Raw genomic sequence first — 17,500 nt, forward strand, 5'->3', positions numbered from 1 at the left:
CGATGTTTCCGATCGGTCTGATGGGACGTGATGAGAGTTTCCACCACCAGCTTCAGACCTGGGGCGCGACTGATCACCCTGTGACACACACACACATGTGCACGCGCACACGCGCACACACACACACACACACACACACACACACACACACACACACACACACACACACACACACACACACACACACACACACACACACACACACACACACACACACACACACACACACACACACACACACACACACACACACACACACACACACACACACAGGCACATATATATATTATACAAATGAAGTACATAATAGAAACAGAGAGACATGGAGACACACAAACACACACACTCGTTAAGTAGATAGTAATACTGTCAAGTATGTTGGTGCTGTCTTCTTAGACCTTAGCAAGGCTTTCGACTGTGTCAACCATAATATCCTCCGGCTCCTAACCAAACTAACTCACTTCAATTTCTCAGCTGCTACAATAGAGTGGTTTAGATCCTACTTATCAAACCGAAAACAATGTGTCACGGTCAATGGCGCCAAGTCCCCATATCTAGACAACCCTGTAGGTGTCCCTCAGGGATCAATCCTTGGGCCCCTGCTATTCTCCCTGTATATCAATGACCTGCCAAATGTGTGTCCCAAACTCAATGTACAGATGTATGCCGATGACGCAGTCATCTACACACAGGGCAAGGACATAGAGTTGATTACATCTAGGCTCACATGCGCACTAGACAAGGTACAATGCTGGCTAAACAGCACCTGTCTCCTACTTAATGCGAAAAAGACTGTGTGCATGTTCTTTAGCAAGCGTCAAATTCCTTGGGGTCATCTTGGACTCAAACCTGACCTTTAAGAAACACATAAAGAAAGTGAGGAACACCATCAACTTCAACATTTCCAACTTCAAACAAATACGGCCATCCCTAACCCTTGAAGCCGCAAAGACATACCTACACTGTATGGTCTTCTCCCACATTGAATATTGCCTTCTAAACTGGTAATTTACTGGGGCCACAGCCATGAAACCCATAGAACAACTTTACAACAGAGCAGTGAAGGTATATGACAGGAAACAGTACTCATACCACCACTGTAAAATCCTGGATAAGCATAACATTTTTTATTTTGAAAACCTCAGACGTTATAAAAGTTCCTGCTTTGTATATAAATGCCTGCACAGATTAGCCCCTCCCCCTCTCAAGGAGTTTATCCACAAGAAAAGGAACACTGGATTAGCCACTAGGTCAAACACCAGAGGGGATTGTGAGGTCCATTTTAGAAAGACCGCCTTCAGCTAAAATGTTCTATCGATAAAGGGAAGTGGAACATGGAACAGCCTTCCGGTCCCCTTAAGGGAATGTACCACCCTGTCCACCTTTAGGGGCCAACTCAGGAAATGGCTGTTAGACAGCCAAATATGCACTCATTAGGGATGTTAGTGATGTTGTACTGACTGAATGTCATGTTAGTGTGGTCATGTCAGTGATGTCAGTTTTTATGAATGAACGTTGTAAGTGTTTTTTTGTTTTTTTTTGTCCGCTTTGTGTTTGTTTAATGTTAGGACTACGGGTGGAAATTAGCCCTGTGCTATTCCCGGCATATTTACGTCCTTATCATGCTGTGATGTTATGCATACACCCATGTAAATGATGTTCATTAATTTGTATTGTCCTTAACACTTTGAGTGCCAGCGACGTGTAATGTCGTCTTTTCATGCCCCCCGTTGAGTGCCGACAACGCTAATTGTCGTTTGATTTTTTTATTAGCGATCTGAATTCATATTTCATCAACCGAGTCTCCCGTTGGTACAGCAGACCCTCTAGGAGCTCAGATGGGAAAATACCGCCCCCTATCGTCTATCCCTGTGTAACTGCAGGTCATTCGATTATACTGGTGGATCTGTGTGGGGGGAGCCAACTGGCTCCATTATGCTGGCGAGGGATCTGATGAACATGGAAGTGATCGCGAGTTGGAAAGCAGCCTGGAATATATATTTACAGCAGCCAATAATCAATCAATAAACGCGATCGATATTTGGAATGGCGATCAGGAATTGGAATAATCTTTTTGGAGAACATCTGATCTAAGGTAAGGAGTCTATGTTACCAGTTTTAGGATAATCAGAGCTGTATTCACTGAGATAACAGCGTGTCCCGTATGTGTGTGTGTGTGCGTGTGTGTGTGTGTGCTGTTGAGGAGATGAGGTAATCGATTTCTCAGCACGCTTCTATAGCGTGCATAAGTACACATATACTATCGATAATCTAGCGATTATTTGAAAACGATTCATAAATAGGCAGACGAATGACAACGTGGCTAGTGTATTCGAGAATATTCGAAAGGGAAGGGGAAGAAGAACACTGATAGCGGTGTGTGGATCGTCCCGCGAGCCCCAGACCACCGCCCGCGAGCCCCAGACCACCGCCCCGCGAGCCCCAGGCCATCGTCCTGCGAGCCTTGTTTCCCGTGCGCCTAAAATTCGACCTGGTCTCGTCCCGTGGGGCTCGCGGAGCGGTGGTCTGGGGCTTGTGGGGCGGTGGTCTGGGGCTTGCGGGGCGGTGGTCTGGGGCTCGCGGGCGGTGGTCTGGGGATCGCGGGCAGTGGTCTGGGGCTCGCGGACGGTGGTCTGGGGCTCGCGGGATGGTCCACACACCGCTATCAGTGTTCTTCTTCCCCGCCAATGAAGTATTCACCCAAAGACCCAATACCGAGGCAACAACTACCGCACTACCGGTAGAATAAGTGCAGAGAACCGTGGGAAGTGATGCAAACTGTCTTGTCGTGTTTTGAACATTTATGTTGTGTTGATGGAATCACGTTAACACTTTAACTGCCACACACGAGATATCTCGGGTTTATTTTTATGTGGTTGAAAGCCACTCACGAGATTTCTCGGAATTATTATTTTTTTTTTTAGCGATCTGAAATCATATTGCATCACGCGAGCCTACCCGAGTATACACGAGCACCGCCGGAGATCATATGTCGAAAAAAGCGCCCCCTATCGTCTTTCAGATGACATAAGGGATTTTGGAATGGACTCAATGAAAATGGATGGGGAAAAAAATCCGGTACTCCACATTTTCCAGTCCACTGATCCAGCCGGGGTTACCACAGTTCATTCTGGAGCATCTGAGCTGATCATGGAGTTCTACTGTATCGCGTTGGATCTATACACTTATCGATTTTTTCGAATGGTGATCAGGAATTGGAATATACCAGTTGGATACCATCTGATGTCAGGTAAGGACTCTATGTTATCAGTGTTAGGATAATCAGACACATTTTGATGAAGTTATAAGCTGTTTTGTGAAATGGGCTTTTTCGGTTTCACTGTAAAAGTCCAAGAGGAAATCAACGCTGCGATTATCCGTGCGCGGCCCGAATGTGCTTGCGTGCACGTATAATATTGATCATCTAGCGTTTATTTGAAAACGATTCATAAAAAGGCCGACGAATATCAACGTTGTGGAATATTCCAGTAAAAGACGATTTTCATAGAATGGTCCAGAATGGGCTGTTTTTTTATCTCAAAACGGGTGCTTTTCTAAATGCTCTGAAACGGAAATGACGCGATAAAAAACCAATCTGCCTTGACAGCACTGACTGGAAAATAGTCTTTGATAATGCGATGGGCAGATTAGACACATAGCCATAATTTAAAACATAGATTAGGCGATGTTAAGGTTAACATTGGGGCCGATGGTGGCATTCAGGGGGTAAAAAGGAAAACCCGGCGTGGCACTCAAAGTGTTAATATAGAGAGATGAAAACAATACGTTATTTCGATTGATATGAATTGGATAATGCTGGCTGCAGGCTGTTAGCAGAACTAGCGTAACGCGCTGTTTGGGCGTAGAGTCAGTGGCCAATCAGATCGCACAAACCGAACGTGGAAGTGTAACTCCGTTAGGGAAAATATACACGCGGCCGGTTAGCATGGCATGGTTGGCGTGTTCCTTTAAGCTGAGGAGTCCTTCTGCTGTAGCCATCAGAGAGCAACCTGATATCATGCCATGTATGTGTGGAATGTGCCCGCCAGTCCACTACAGCATAGCATGTCAGTGTCACAATAAACAGTTATGGTAAAATTCTAAATACATAGGTATGAAGGTGCAGTTAACGGTGTTAACTCAAACAAAACAAAACAAATAAATAATTCCACAACCAGGGCTTGAACAAGCAATTTCTACAGGCAAGTGCATTCACCACTACACTACCACCCCATGTTACAGTTATGTTTAGGGTTAAGGTTTGCTTAACGGTTATGGTTGGTGTAAGGTAACAATGTGGTTAAGGTTAGGGTTATGGTTGCGGGGAAGCTGTCGTAAAAGTGTGTCTCTGATGGTTAGTGTCGAGGTCTATGCACTCGCCTACCAACGTAGTGCCCTGGGTTTGTAGCCATTTTGTAGCCATTTTGTTATAAACTTTTATATAGTATAATATCTACATCCTGTTATCTGCACTACACACTTTTTAGAACTGTATATTGTCATCTTTATTTTTGTCATATTTGATCTTATTTTATACATATTCTTATTCTATGCTAATTGTATTGTATTTATATTATTGGAAGCTGCTATGGTCGAACCATTTCTTGTGGGCGTGCCTTTTCACACTTATTAGCCAATGGGAGTCAAAGTCCCTCCTCTGAGGAATATCACTCTCTGTCTCCCTCTTGTGGTACTGATAATCGCCCATGTGTACAACACTAAATCAAAGACATTCTTTCAGTTCATAAAACATACTCAGAATTACCAGCTGGTCTTGGACGAAGACAAAGGATTTGACCTCAGGCCTGTTTTTTAACTGACCTGACTAAACAACTGAGGGTACCTTATCCTAACGATTCGCTGCAGAATCGTTTGCCATATTCAAATCAAATCAAATCAAATGTATTTGTAAGGCCTGACAACACACGTTAACCATTGTTCCGGTGCTGAAAAAGAGTGAGGTAACCCTTTCACTACCACACTACATACGGTTAACACTTTCACTACCACACTACATACGGTTAACCCTTTCACTACCACACTACATACGGTTAACCCTTTCACTACCACACTACATACGGTTAACCCTATCACTACCACACTACATATGGTTAACCCTTTCACTACCACACTACAGACGGTTAGCCCTTTCACTACCACACTACAGATGGTTAACCCTTTCACTACCACACTACATAAGGTTAACCCTTTCACTGCCACACTACAGAAGGTTAACCCTTTCACTACCACGCTACAGACGGTTAACCCTTTCACTACCACACTAGACGGTTAGCCCTTTCACTACCACACTACAGACGGTTAACCCTTTCACTACCACACTACAGAAGGTTAACATTTCACTACCACACTACACACGGTTAACCTTTTCACTGCCACACCTAGACGGTTAACCCTTTCACTACCACACCACAGAAGGTTAACCATTTCACTACCACACTACAGACGGTTAAGATCTGATATTATGTGTAGATTCACATGTGAATTGTTACTGCATAGCCGTGTCTGTATTTTCTCTTTGTGTTCCCGTTTAGCTGCTGTAATCACGCTGCAGAGATTGTACTGTGCTTTCTCCTCCTCCTCCTTGTTTCCAGAGGCAAAGGCAGTCCGTTAGGGCTGTTTGCACAGAACTGTTAATCTATGGCTTGTGGAATACCCAGATTGTTTCTTTTGGGAAAACACCTTCCGGATAAATCCAATGACTCCTTCTGTGCATTCGTTGATGATGTAATGTCTGATGAATCACGGAACATCTCCCAATTTGCGCGACGGTCAAATGTCAAAACAGTCATAGCGTCTGAGTCATCTGACCTGCAGTGGACTTCCTTCTAGAGCTGTGAATCTTCACTGGCCTCACGATTTGATTACGATTCTACAATGCATCTCGATGCAGCTCAATAATATATTACATCCTCAATTTTATAATCTATATTACTGCACATGGCTACTTTTTCATCAATTAATACAAGCAGTCAGATAAATTAACTTTTATTTAGAAAGTTCTTAAATCAGAATGTCAAAATAAATGTCTTTACTAGTGTTGCATGATACAGATACTGTACTAGAAAGGTATCAGCTGTTAAAAACGGTTCAATACTATTTTTATTAGTATCAGTATTAGTATCAAAACTATCAATACTTTTAGAATAGCCTGATGCTGTATTTTCTATGAGTTGAGTGGATGCATGACCAGAGCACTAGCTTTAATAATACAATAATAATAATAATAATAATAATATATTTGATTTGTAGGGCGCTTTATAGTTGTGGAGCAAATCCCAAAGAGCTACATTGTAAAAGAACTAGGGCTGACCCTGATTAGTCGAATAGTCGACTAATCGATCGAAAGGAGCCGTAGTCGACTGCCAACCTCTTAGTCGAATGCACAAAAAAATAAAAACAGTCCTAAAAAGAACATAAAAGCTAGCAAGAGAGTAAAAAAGTTATTACATTTTTTTTATTTTTTTTATTTTAATAATCGATTGTGTTCTGTCACTGCATCGATGCAGAATCGTCCATGTCCGCATCGCGATGCATCTTAGAATCGAGAAATGTCCACACCCCTACTTCCTTCATGGTGGGCAGTGTTTGTTTCAGTTTCTGCCTGTAGGCAGGTAGTAACAGGATGGATGAGTGATCTGATTTGCCAAACAGTGGACGGAGGAGGGACTTATAGGCATCACAGAAGTGTGGAGTAACAATGGGCGCTATTTGCTTGTGGGTTTACATCGATGTGTTTTGGTAATACTTTACACAGAGGCGCTTGATTGAAGTCCCCAACCACAATGAAAGCATGTGTTCTATATCGCTGATTGTTCCATCCTGTACTGCGAGTGCCCGGTCTCTGTCGGCACTAGATAATAATAATAATATCTTAGATTGATATAGTGCCTTTCAAGAGACCCAAGGTGCTTAACAGGAGGGGGCAGCTAGGGGAAAGGGATCAGGGAACAACGTAACAATAAAGTAAAAGGAAAGAAAAAAAAGAAAAAAAAGAGGGAAATCAGGCAGAGTAATTTACAAATTTGTTGAAGAGGTGGGTTTTGAGTTGGGATTTGAAAGAGTGCAGGGACGTAGCACTACGGATGTTTGGATGTATATGTACATCGTCTACACCGCTATCGTGACAATGGCTGTGAACTTTTTCGGTAGCCAAAAAAAGGCCAGCATAGGATGATAAATTATAATATATTCCAGGAGAGGGGGCGGCTACGTGGCGCAGTGGGCAAGGCGCTCGCCACGAATACTGGAGACTCGGCTCGAACAGGAATGCCTCCCTGTTCGAGCCCAGCTCTCCACATTGCTTTCAGTTTAGCTGGTCGTCCGCACTAATACACATTGGCCGTGTTAGGGGGAGGGAAACTGAAGGGTGGGGATTGGGCGTTGTGGACAGCGACTCCTACAGGTCGGTTGGTGCGCCTGCGCAGTAGAATCAGGAAGCGACGGGGGCGGGGCCCCTCCAAAGCCCAGACGCTGAAAGATCGAGACGTGCAGGTGGAAAGATGCGACTGCTGTTACCTCGAGTATCGGAGGGGACTCGTGCTATGTACGACTTAGTCCACATTGCAGCCGGCTTGTGGGAGGCATGAAACAGCGTTCAAAGACAGGGGAGGATTGAATTGGATGATACGAAAATTGGGATGGGAGAAAAATAGAAAATGGGAGAAAAAGTGGATAAAAAAAATATATATATTCCAGGAGAGTAGAATGACGTTAGTGAATGATCGCTCCCAGGATCACACGAGCATTATTAGTCAACCAGGTCAACCAGGTCTCCGTCAACCAGGTCTCTGTCAGGCATGAGGTTACAGTCCTTTGTTTCCTTTGTACCAGGTGTGGTATCTACCGGGCCTTTCTTTTTAAATGTTTTTTTTATGTGTTTTTAGTAGATCTTTTATTGTTTTTTGCTACCGGGCAGTCCGGTAGAGAGAGAGAGAGAGAGAGAGGAAGAATGGGAGAAAGACGGGGGAAGACATTCGGCAAAGGTCGCCAGGTCCGGGAGTCGAACCCGGGACGGCCGTGTTGCACCGCAGCGCTGTACCCTGGCGCCCATCTCCCGGGCCTTTCTGTGTGGAGTTTGCATGTTCTCCCCGTGCTCGCAATGGTTTCCCCTCCCGATAAGATAAACATGCGTCCCTGACGAAGACGGACAGGAGCACTTGGATCGGTCCCCGGGCGCGGCTCACGCTGCAGCCCTTGTCTGCTGCTGCCCTTGGGGGGGGGAAGGACGACTGGGTGGGAAGTGCAGAGAACATTTCATCAGCGACTCAGTGTGTGTGTGTTCCTGTGGGTCGCCCATCGCATGTGTGTGTCTGCATGACAAATAAACACTTCTTCTTCTTCTTCTTCTTCTTCTTCTTCTTCTTCTTCTTCTTCTTCTTCTTCTTCTTCTTCTTCTTCTTCTTCTTCTTCTTCTTCTTCTTCTTCTTGTCTGGGTACCCCAGCTTGTGTGGTGGTAGTGGGTCTGTGGTGTGGGGGTCTCCTACTGTCTGGGTACCCCAGCTTGTGTGGTGGTAGTGGGTCTGTGGTGTGGGGGTCTCCTACTGTCTGGGTACCCCAGCTTGTGTGGTGTGTGGGTCTGTGCTGTGTGGGGGTCTCCTACTGTCTGGGTACCCCAGCTTGTGTGGTGTGTGGGTCTGTGCTGTGTGGGGGTCTCCTACTGTCTGGGTACCCCAGCTTGTGTGGTGTGTGGGTCTGTGCTGTGTGGGGGTCTCCTACTGTCTGGGTACCCCAGCTTGTGTGGTGGTAGTGGGTCTGCTACTGTCTGGGCAAACAGGATGTCCTTGTGGAGAAACTCTGGTAACTTTAATATCTAAAGTTACAGGCAATTGGTGAAAATAATGTAAAAAAAACACTACAAATAGCAAAATGCTGCGAGGAAAGAGAGCATGTACAGTACGACAAAATCTTGGTTCACCAACACACAAACAGGAATACATAAACACACACACACACTTTCATTTTACAAACCACTAGATACTAATATGAACAGCCAATAGCAATACACACACACACACACACACATACACACACACACACACATATGAGGGGCCGTTTAGGTCATATACCATCACTGTCACATAAACATATTGAAATGTGTCTCGTATGCTACTGAAAAGTTCTTACGTATGACGGTATATGTTCTAAACGGCCCCTCATACCCACACACACACACACACATACATATACACACATGCACGTGGACACACACACACACACCTGAGGGGTCTTAGCGTGCGGAGCAGACGCAGCACTCGGAGGATGCCCAGGATCCTGTGGCCGCCCGCTGACGCCACGGAGACCAGGATGTCCAGCAGCGACACGAACACCAGGATCCCATCTAGAATGTTCCAGCTGCTCTGGAGGTACACACCCTCACCCAGGTACAGACCCAGAGCAGACACCTGCACACACACACACACACACACACACACACACACACACACACACACACTGTTATGTACCATGAGCTTGATCACTCCGGTGTCACTGGGCATGCAGGTGAGGGCTGCTAATTAGCTAATTACTGCTGATTGGATACCTGCTGGCAGGTTAAAACCAGTCTCTGAGACACACATGCACTCTGGCAGTGGTTAGAGGAGTGTGTGTTAACAGAGAGTTGTCACGTTCTCTCATTCATGTTCTTTAGTTTGTACCAGTAATTCATTGTTAGAATAGTATTTTGAGTTAAACACGGGTTTTGGTGTCGGTTTGCACATAGGTTGCGTCCCTTTGAGCCAGGGTCGTAACAGTTGGGCGCTCGTCCGGGAGTGAATTTGGAAACAAATACCCCTAGAATTTGTTTGGTGTTTTTGTTTTGTTTTGCATGGTGTGTCGTGGTGCTATAGTGTGGGTGGTGTTCGTTACATGTTGTGTAACGTGGGGGCTTGAGCCGTTCATCAAACAGGTGAGTATGCCCTTATTTGTTTGTAATTTGATGTGACTACTTAATGCTGTTAAAATATATAGTTTAGTGCACACCACATGTAGGTAGGGACATTATTTTCTGGTTGTTTGTTAGCTTCCTGTGCACCACATACTCCTGGGGCAGTCAGAGAAGTGATTAGCACCATCTACTTGTCTTGTACCATACCATATACTTGTCGGGTGGATGGTCAATATGATCTTTGGCTGGTAGCAGGTGTGGTTGAAGAGGGTTAGGTCTACAGGGCATTAGCTTAAGGGTAGGTAGGATAGGGGGCCAGAAAACACAGGTAATGTGGTAGGGCCTGATTTAGTGTTTCTTAGGGTAGACATGTGGTGGGCCGTTTTGACTGCAGTTTAGATGTAGAAGCGTAAGTAGTCGTATCAGGTTATAAGGGGCACCTGTTTGAATTTGTTTGTTGTATTTATTTTGTTTGTTTTGAGTGTTTGGTTAGCCTACCTGTTAGCACCTGACCTCCTGCGTGTATGACACATCTATTTATTTCAGGGTGGTTGTTTTTTTTAATTTTTATTGCAAACTAGAAAGGTGTGCTCAGTAGAGCACACATTTCCACTGCGTCTCCTTATGGTTATTGGTATTGGCATTAGCATTCTTTATGGTTCTTCAGTGGTTCTTCAGTGGTTCTGTAGTGTTTCTTCAGTGGCTCTTTAGTGGTTCTTCAGTGGTTCTTCGTGGTTCTTCAGTGGTTCTTTGGTGGTTCTTCGGTGGTTCTCAGGTGTATGCTAGGGTGCTTTTGGTGACTCTAAAGTGAGCAGGTTGTGGCGCTGGTGCAGTAAAGATGGCTTCCATTAAGGATTTTGTTGATCGCCCTTCGCATGACATGTTGGAGAGGTTTTCCAAAGAACAGCTTCTGGAGCTTGCTGTGCACTACAAGGTAGAGCTTACTGCCAGTGAGAAACGTTTGAAACCAACTGCCTTGAGTGCTTTGAGGGTTTTGCTCGTTAGGGAGCAGGTGCTTGCGGCGAGGGTGGAGGAGCCTACTTTGTCTGACATGTCTCCGCTACTATCTGGTGCGGAGGGTGAGTGGAGGATTAGAGAGTTGGAGTTTAAGGAAAGGCAGCTACAGCAAGAGCGTGGGGAGAGGAGAGAGGAGCGTGAGCTTAAGGAGAGAGAGAGGAGAGAGGAGCGTGAGCATGAGCTTAAGGATCGTGAGTTTAAGGAGAGACAAATGTTGCTGGAGCACGAGCGTGCGCAGAAGGAGCTTGAATTTAAGCATGCTGCCTTGCAGGCGGGGGCTCTGCATTCAGAGTCGCGTTCTGGTTTTGATGTCGGCAGGAATATTAGGATGGTGCCTCCTTTTGTTGAGAAGGATGTGGAAAGGTATTTTCCCCTTTTTGAACAGGTGGCAACCACGTTGAAGTGGCCTGATACGGCCTGGACACTGCTGCTGCAGTGTGTTCTTGTTTTTAAGGCGCAAGAAGCCTATACTGCTCTGTCCCTTGAACAAAGTGCTGACTATGAGCTTGTTAAAGCTTCCATATTGAGGGCTTATGAGTTAGTCCCAGAGGCCTATCGTCAGCGTTTTAGAGGTTATCGCAGGTCGGAGGGACAGTCGTATGTTGAATTTGGAAGAGAGAAGGAGAACCTGTTTGACAGGTGGTGCACCTCTCAGAAAGCAGAGTCAAGAGAGCAGCTTAGACAGTTGATTCTCCTAGAGGAATTTAAAAGATGTGTTCCTGATACCGTTTCCACTCATCTAAACGAGCATAGGGTATCGAAGATAGGCGACGCTGCTGTCTTCGCTGATGAGTTTGTGTTGACACACAAGTCCGTTTTTTTGGAGGACTACCGTGTTGAGTCCAGGGATAGGCGTCCTGTTCAGGGGGGCCGTTTCCCAAAACCTGTGTCTGCTGGTCAGTTAACTTCACCTCCTAGGCGGGGTGGTTCTGCTAGTGCATTCCCAGAAGGGATTATATGTTTCTACTGTAAAGAGCCTGGTCATATCGTTGCTGGGTGCCCGGTGCTTGAGCAGAAAAATTTCAGAACGGTGGCTCTGGTAGAAACCATATGCAGAACACCTATACCAACGTTAGAGGGTGATGGGGAAAGTATCAAACGTGTGGACAAAGAGCTCGAGGGTTCTTCAAGATTTATGATGGATGGATTTGTTTCCCTGACTAATGCACTAGAGTCCAAACAGGCTATAACAATTTGGAGAGATACCGGAGCTTTTCAGTCCCTCATTCTGGAGGGGATTTTGCCGTTTTCAGAAAAGTCTTCTTTGCATTCCGGTGTCGTTGTTCGTGGCTTTGGAGGTGGATTTGTGGATGCACCTTTGCATGAGGTCACACTCCATTCTCCCTTAGTATCAGGCAATGTTGTTGTGGGGGTATGTTCTCACATTCCCATAAGAGGGGTGTCCTTCATTCTAGGGAATGATTTGGCTGTGACAAAGTGTTGGCTACTCCAGTTGTAACTCCCATTCCTGTGGTTTCTGAGGTCCCTAATGAGCTGGCACAGAAACATCCAGGAGTGTTCCCTGTGTGTGCTGTGACACGGGCAATGTCAAAGGGCAAAAGTGATGTTGTTGATACTTCGACTTGTGACATTACACTTAGTGACACATTCTTTGTTGAATTGAAAAGTGTACCTGTTGAGAATTTTGGAAAGCACACTGTGGATGTACCTCTGCATAATGATTCTCTTGATTGTGCCTTTGTGTCAGGCCCAGTGGTGAAACCAGAGTTGACATGCGTGCCGGATAGGCATGTGGCAGGAGATGATCTGGCAGCACAGTGTCTCAAGGTCTTCCCAGCCTGTACGGTGGCTGAGGCCACGAACGAATTGGAGGATGAGTGTGGGAAGGATGCTATGAGAGATGCTGTTGATTCATGTGACACTGTTCTAGTTGAAGAGGCTACAAGGCCTGACTTAGGCTGCCAGCCTTCCCACAGTAGCTCTATTGTCCCTGATGTTTCACTTGTGGGCAGGGATGGTCCCAGTATGTCAGTTGATGATTCTGACATTGATTCACGTGTCCACACTGATTCTCTGCCATGCACTAGGTGTGATAGTCAACCTAGTTACCTGTGTCCTGTGGAGCAGGAGCCGCCTTCGCGACCTGGTCTGATGAGTGGCAGCCATTTTGATCAGGACAATGTTATTTTGTGTGACGCCATTTTAGATGGTGTTCCAGACGCTTTTGTGACTGATGTATTGCCATGTTCCAGGGACGGTGGGGCTGTACCTGAGGCGGTACCTCCTACTCTGGATGTTCACGGTTTGCAGTATCCTGAACTGCCAGTGCCAGGTGGGATGGATATGGGCGCTGTGGTGGTATCAGAGATCTATGGTTTTTGTTTTTCTGTGTTCTGTCCTGTTGAGCGCAGTGGGCTTAGCTCTCAAATTGATTTTGGTTTGCAGTCTATTTTTGACAGGTCGGTATCGGTGGAGGGGCCTGTTGAAATGGAGCTCATATATGATAAGGTCTTGGTTTGTCGATGGGGTCCTAAGTCTTACGCCTCAGGGGAGGAGGCACCTGCCCCACTCCAGCCATATACCACAGTGGCGGAACCTTTTGTGAGGTCTAGCTTGCCCGAGAGTCGGGACAGGGTTGTTTTGTGTTTTACACAGGATTGGCAAATGTTCCACAGTGGGGAGCATGCGACACGGTTGGTGGTCGTGTTCGACAGGGGCCGGCCCGTTATCGCTGTTGTGGTAGTGGCCCTGACAACTAATGGGTCACAATGCTTTTTGTTTATGGGTTTGATGTGTGATGGTTGCCTCTTGGGCAACCATTTTGGTGGGGGAGGTGTTATGTACCATGAGCTTGATCACTCCGGTGTCACTGGGCATGCAGGTTAGGGCTGCTAATTAGCTAATTACTGCTGATTGGATACCTGCTGGCAGGTTAAAACCAGTCTCTGAGCACTCTGGCAGTGGTTAGAGGAGTGTGTGTTAACAGAGAGTTGTCACATTCTCTCATTCTTGTTCTTTAGTTTGTACCAGTAATTCATTGTTAGAGTAGTATTTTGAGTTAAACACAGGTTTTGGTGTCGGTTTGCACATAGGTTGCGTCCCTTTGAGCCAGGGTCGTAACACACACACACACACACGCACGTGCGCGCACGTAGACACACACAAATGTAGACATAGACACACACACACATACACACGTAGACACACACACACATAGTCATAGACACACACAGAAATACACACATAAACACAGACACACACAGTCATATATACACGCAAACACACACACACACACACACACACACACACACATACACACACACACACACACATAGACACATAAAGAAATACACACGTAGCCACAGACACACACAGAAATACACACATAGACACAGACATATACACACACACACACACACGCACGCACACACACACACACACACACACACACACACACACACACGCATATAGACACACACACACACTCACACACACACACACACACACGCATATAGACACACACACACACGCATATAGACACACACACACGTAGACACATGCGAGCGCGCACGTAGACACACACAGAAATACACACATAAACACAGACACACAGGCATATATACACGCACACACACACACATACACACACACACACACACACACACACACACACATACACACACACACACACATAGACACATAAAGAAATACACACATAGACACAGACACACACAGAATACACACATAGACACAGACACACACAGGCACACACAAGCATATATACACAGACAAACACATAGACACACAGAAATACACACGTAGCCACAGACACACACAGAAATACACACATAGACACAGACATATACACACACACACACACACACACACGCACACGCACACACACACAGACACACACAGACAAACACAGAAATACACACATAGACACAGACACACACAGAAATACACACGTAGACACAGACACGCATAGAAATACACACACACACAAATACACACATAGACACAGACACACACAGACACACACATAGACACAGACATAAACACACAGCCAGAAACACACACACAGACACGCGCGCGCACACACACACACACACACACACACACACACACACACACACAGCAAACAAATAAATAGATGAAAATTTTATGAAACCATCAGTGCCAGAGATTAAGTTTAGGCTACTTTCATATTTATTTATGTACGTATTTACTTAAAAAGCTAAATGAGAAAATTACTCCAGAGTGAAGTGCCCTTTCAAGGGTGTGTGTTGTCATGGTTACCTTGATCATCATTTCTGCCACGAAGATCACAGTAAAGACGTGATTGGACGCACTGAGGAAAATCCGCTCCTGTGACACACACACACACACATGCACATTTGAGTGACATGTGTAGATAATATGACATTTGAGTGACATGTGTAGATATGACATTTGAGTGACATGTGTAGATATGACATTTGAGTGACCTGTGTGGATATGACATTTGAGTGACCGCAACACATTTGGTGTCATCTGGCCAGTAGCAGCATCATACGTTTAAATAACCATAACGTTTCAAGTTCAAGTTTCAAGTTTCTTTATTAGTTGTTGTCATACAGAATACAGAATACAGAATACTTTGCATGAAATGTTTCTTTCTGTGTTGCTCCTGAGAGTGTGCTAGATAATAACAAGATAGTATAAAATAAGTATAATAAGTATAAAATAGAAAGTCAAGAAGTCAAGCACGTAAACAAGTGTAAACAACAAAATTGTTCAGTGTATCTATATATACAGTATGTACAGCTGGTACAAAAATGGTGAGGTATAGCTTAGCTTGTGGTGCCACCTTGTAGTGGTGAGGTGCAATAAGGAATGAGAATGATGTGCAATTTCCTTACCAATAATATAAATATAAAGTGTAAAGTGTGTCTAAAGTGGTAAAGTGGGTGCTACAGTGTGTTGTTTGTTTAAGTGAGTGTATGTGCGCTGTGGGTGTGTTGATGGTTTGCTTATTGTTCATTGTTCATTGAGCATCCTGATGGCCTGGGCCCAGGAGTTCAAAGGTGATCTGATCAGATTTTGACTATCGGATTGGATTAAATCCTGCAAATGGGTAGTTCAAAACCAAAAAACAGGATTAATTTGGGATCACTTTGGAATCCGATCAGATCAGGTAATCGAATCCTAGCTTTAATCTGGATCAAATCTTCAAAATGCGTAGTTCAAAACTTTAACATAGGATTGGGATCATTTTGATTAAAAAAAAATCAGGATTACCTTGATCCCAGTAGAAGGGTGGATTTAGAGTGGATTACCAGAACAAAATATAGTATACAATTAATTTCAAAATACATTTCAATATAAAAAGCTGGTAGAGTTTGTAAATAAAAATAATACATTGTTTGTAGGCTCAGTGGTTGCAAAATTTTTATTTACTTTTTTCTGTCACATTTACAGTGGCCTCTAGCCTACCTCTCAGAACAGTGCATTCAACCAAATAATAAGTTTATCATCACAAAATTATCTCAACAAATATTCTATCAATCATAAATACAATTTTGAATCATCAAACAATTTTCTACAAATAATAGGTCATCATATATCAACTTCAAAAGTAGTTGTTGACAATGGCATCTCTCATTGTACAACCACAGAGTCTCTCATTTAGAGAAACATCCGCAGGTGGGCCTGGGTCATCAACAGGGGCCAGGGGCTCTGGAGGATCATCAGTGTCGTCACAAAGAGGGACACTGCGGTGGGTAGCGATGTTGTGTGGGACAATACAAGCCAGTATTATCCTGCATGCTGGTTGCGGTTCCACACGCAGATAGTTGAGGCATGCAAAGCGCCTCTTCAGAATCCCATTCAGACGCTCAACGGCACGCCTTGAAGATGCTGCTCTACAGCTGCCTTTCAATGAAGAGGATCTGTGAAATTGTTGTTGTTGTTGCCCTATTAGATGTATTGTTTTTGATTCAAATGTGGCTTTTTATTATAATTTAAATCAAGTGCTGTTATATACTTGGCAAAATATGATTTATTATATTCTTCTTAATAAATGGCTCTAAATTGTTATACTGTCTGTCTTCCTTTTTTTTTTTTTTTTTTTTTATCCCAATTTCGTATCGTCCAATTCTCCCCTCCCCTGTCTCGAACGCTGTTAGGCCACGCCTCCCACAAGCCGGCTGCAATGTGGACCAAGCCTTGCATCACGTGTCTCCGGTACTTGAGGAGGCAGCCGTCGCATCTTTTCACCTGGGCCTGTTCTCTGGACGGGCCTGTTCTCTGGACCTGTTCTCTGGACGGGCCTGTTCTCTGGAACATGTTCTCTGGACGGACCTGTTCTCTGGACCTGTTCTCTGGACGGGCCTGTTCTCTGGAACATGTTCTCTGGACGGACCTGTTCTCTGGACCTGTTCTCTGGACGGGCCTGTTCTCTGGAACATGTTCTCTGGACGGGCCTGTTCTCTGGAACATGTTCTCTGGACGGACCTGTTCTCTGGAACATGTTCTCTGGACGGGCCTGTTCTCTGGACCTGTTCTCTGGACGGGCCTGTTCTCTGGACCTGTTCTCTGGACGGGCCTGTTCTCTGGAACATGTTCTCTGGACGGGCC

General features: G+C 45.0%; 1 protein-coding gene across 1 annotated transcript in view; it reads right to left on the bottom strand.

Moving 5' to 3' along the window:
- Window positions 1-17,500, bottom strand: part of LOC311231788 (voltage-dependent T-type calcium channel subunit alpha-1I-like) — a gene marked incomplete at both ends in the record, with an annotated part of 346,702 nt that overhangs the window by 22,469 nt on the left and 306,733 nt on the right. The window contains 4 exon segments of the mRNA XM_084318416.1: window positions 1-22; window positions 24-78; window positions 9,238-9,422; window positions 15,182-15,250. The exon segment at window positions 1-22 is cut by the window's left edge and continues 50 nt beyond it. Of these exon segments, the coding sequence (XP_084174542.1) occupies window positions 1-22; window positions 24-78; window positions 9,238-9,422; window positions 15,182-15,250 (331 nt within the window).

Source organism: Notolepis coatsorum (assembly GCF_963971535.1).
Source record: "Notolepis coatsorum genome assembly, chromosome: 7".
Lineage (NCBI taxonomy): Eukaryota > Metazoa > Chordata > Actinopteri > Aulopiformes > Paralepididae > Notolepis > Notolepis coatsorum.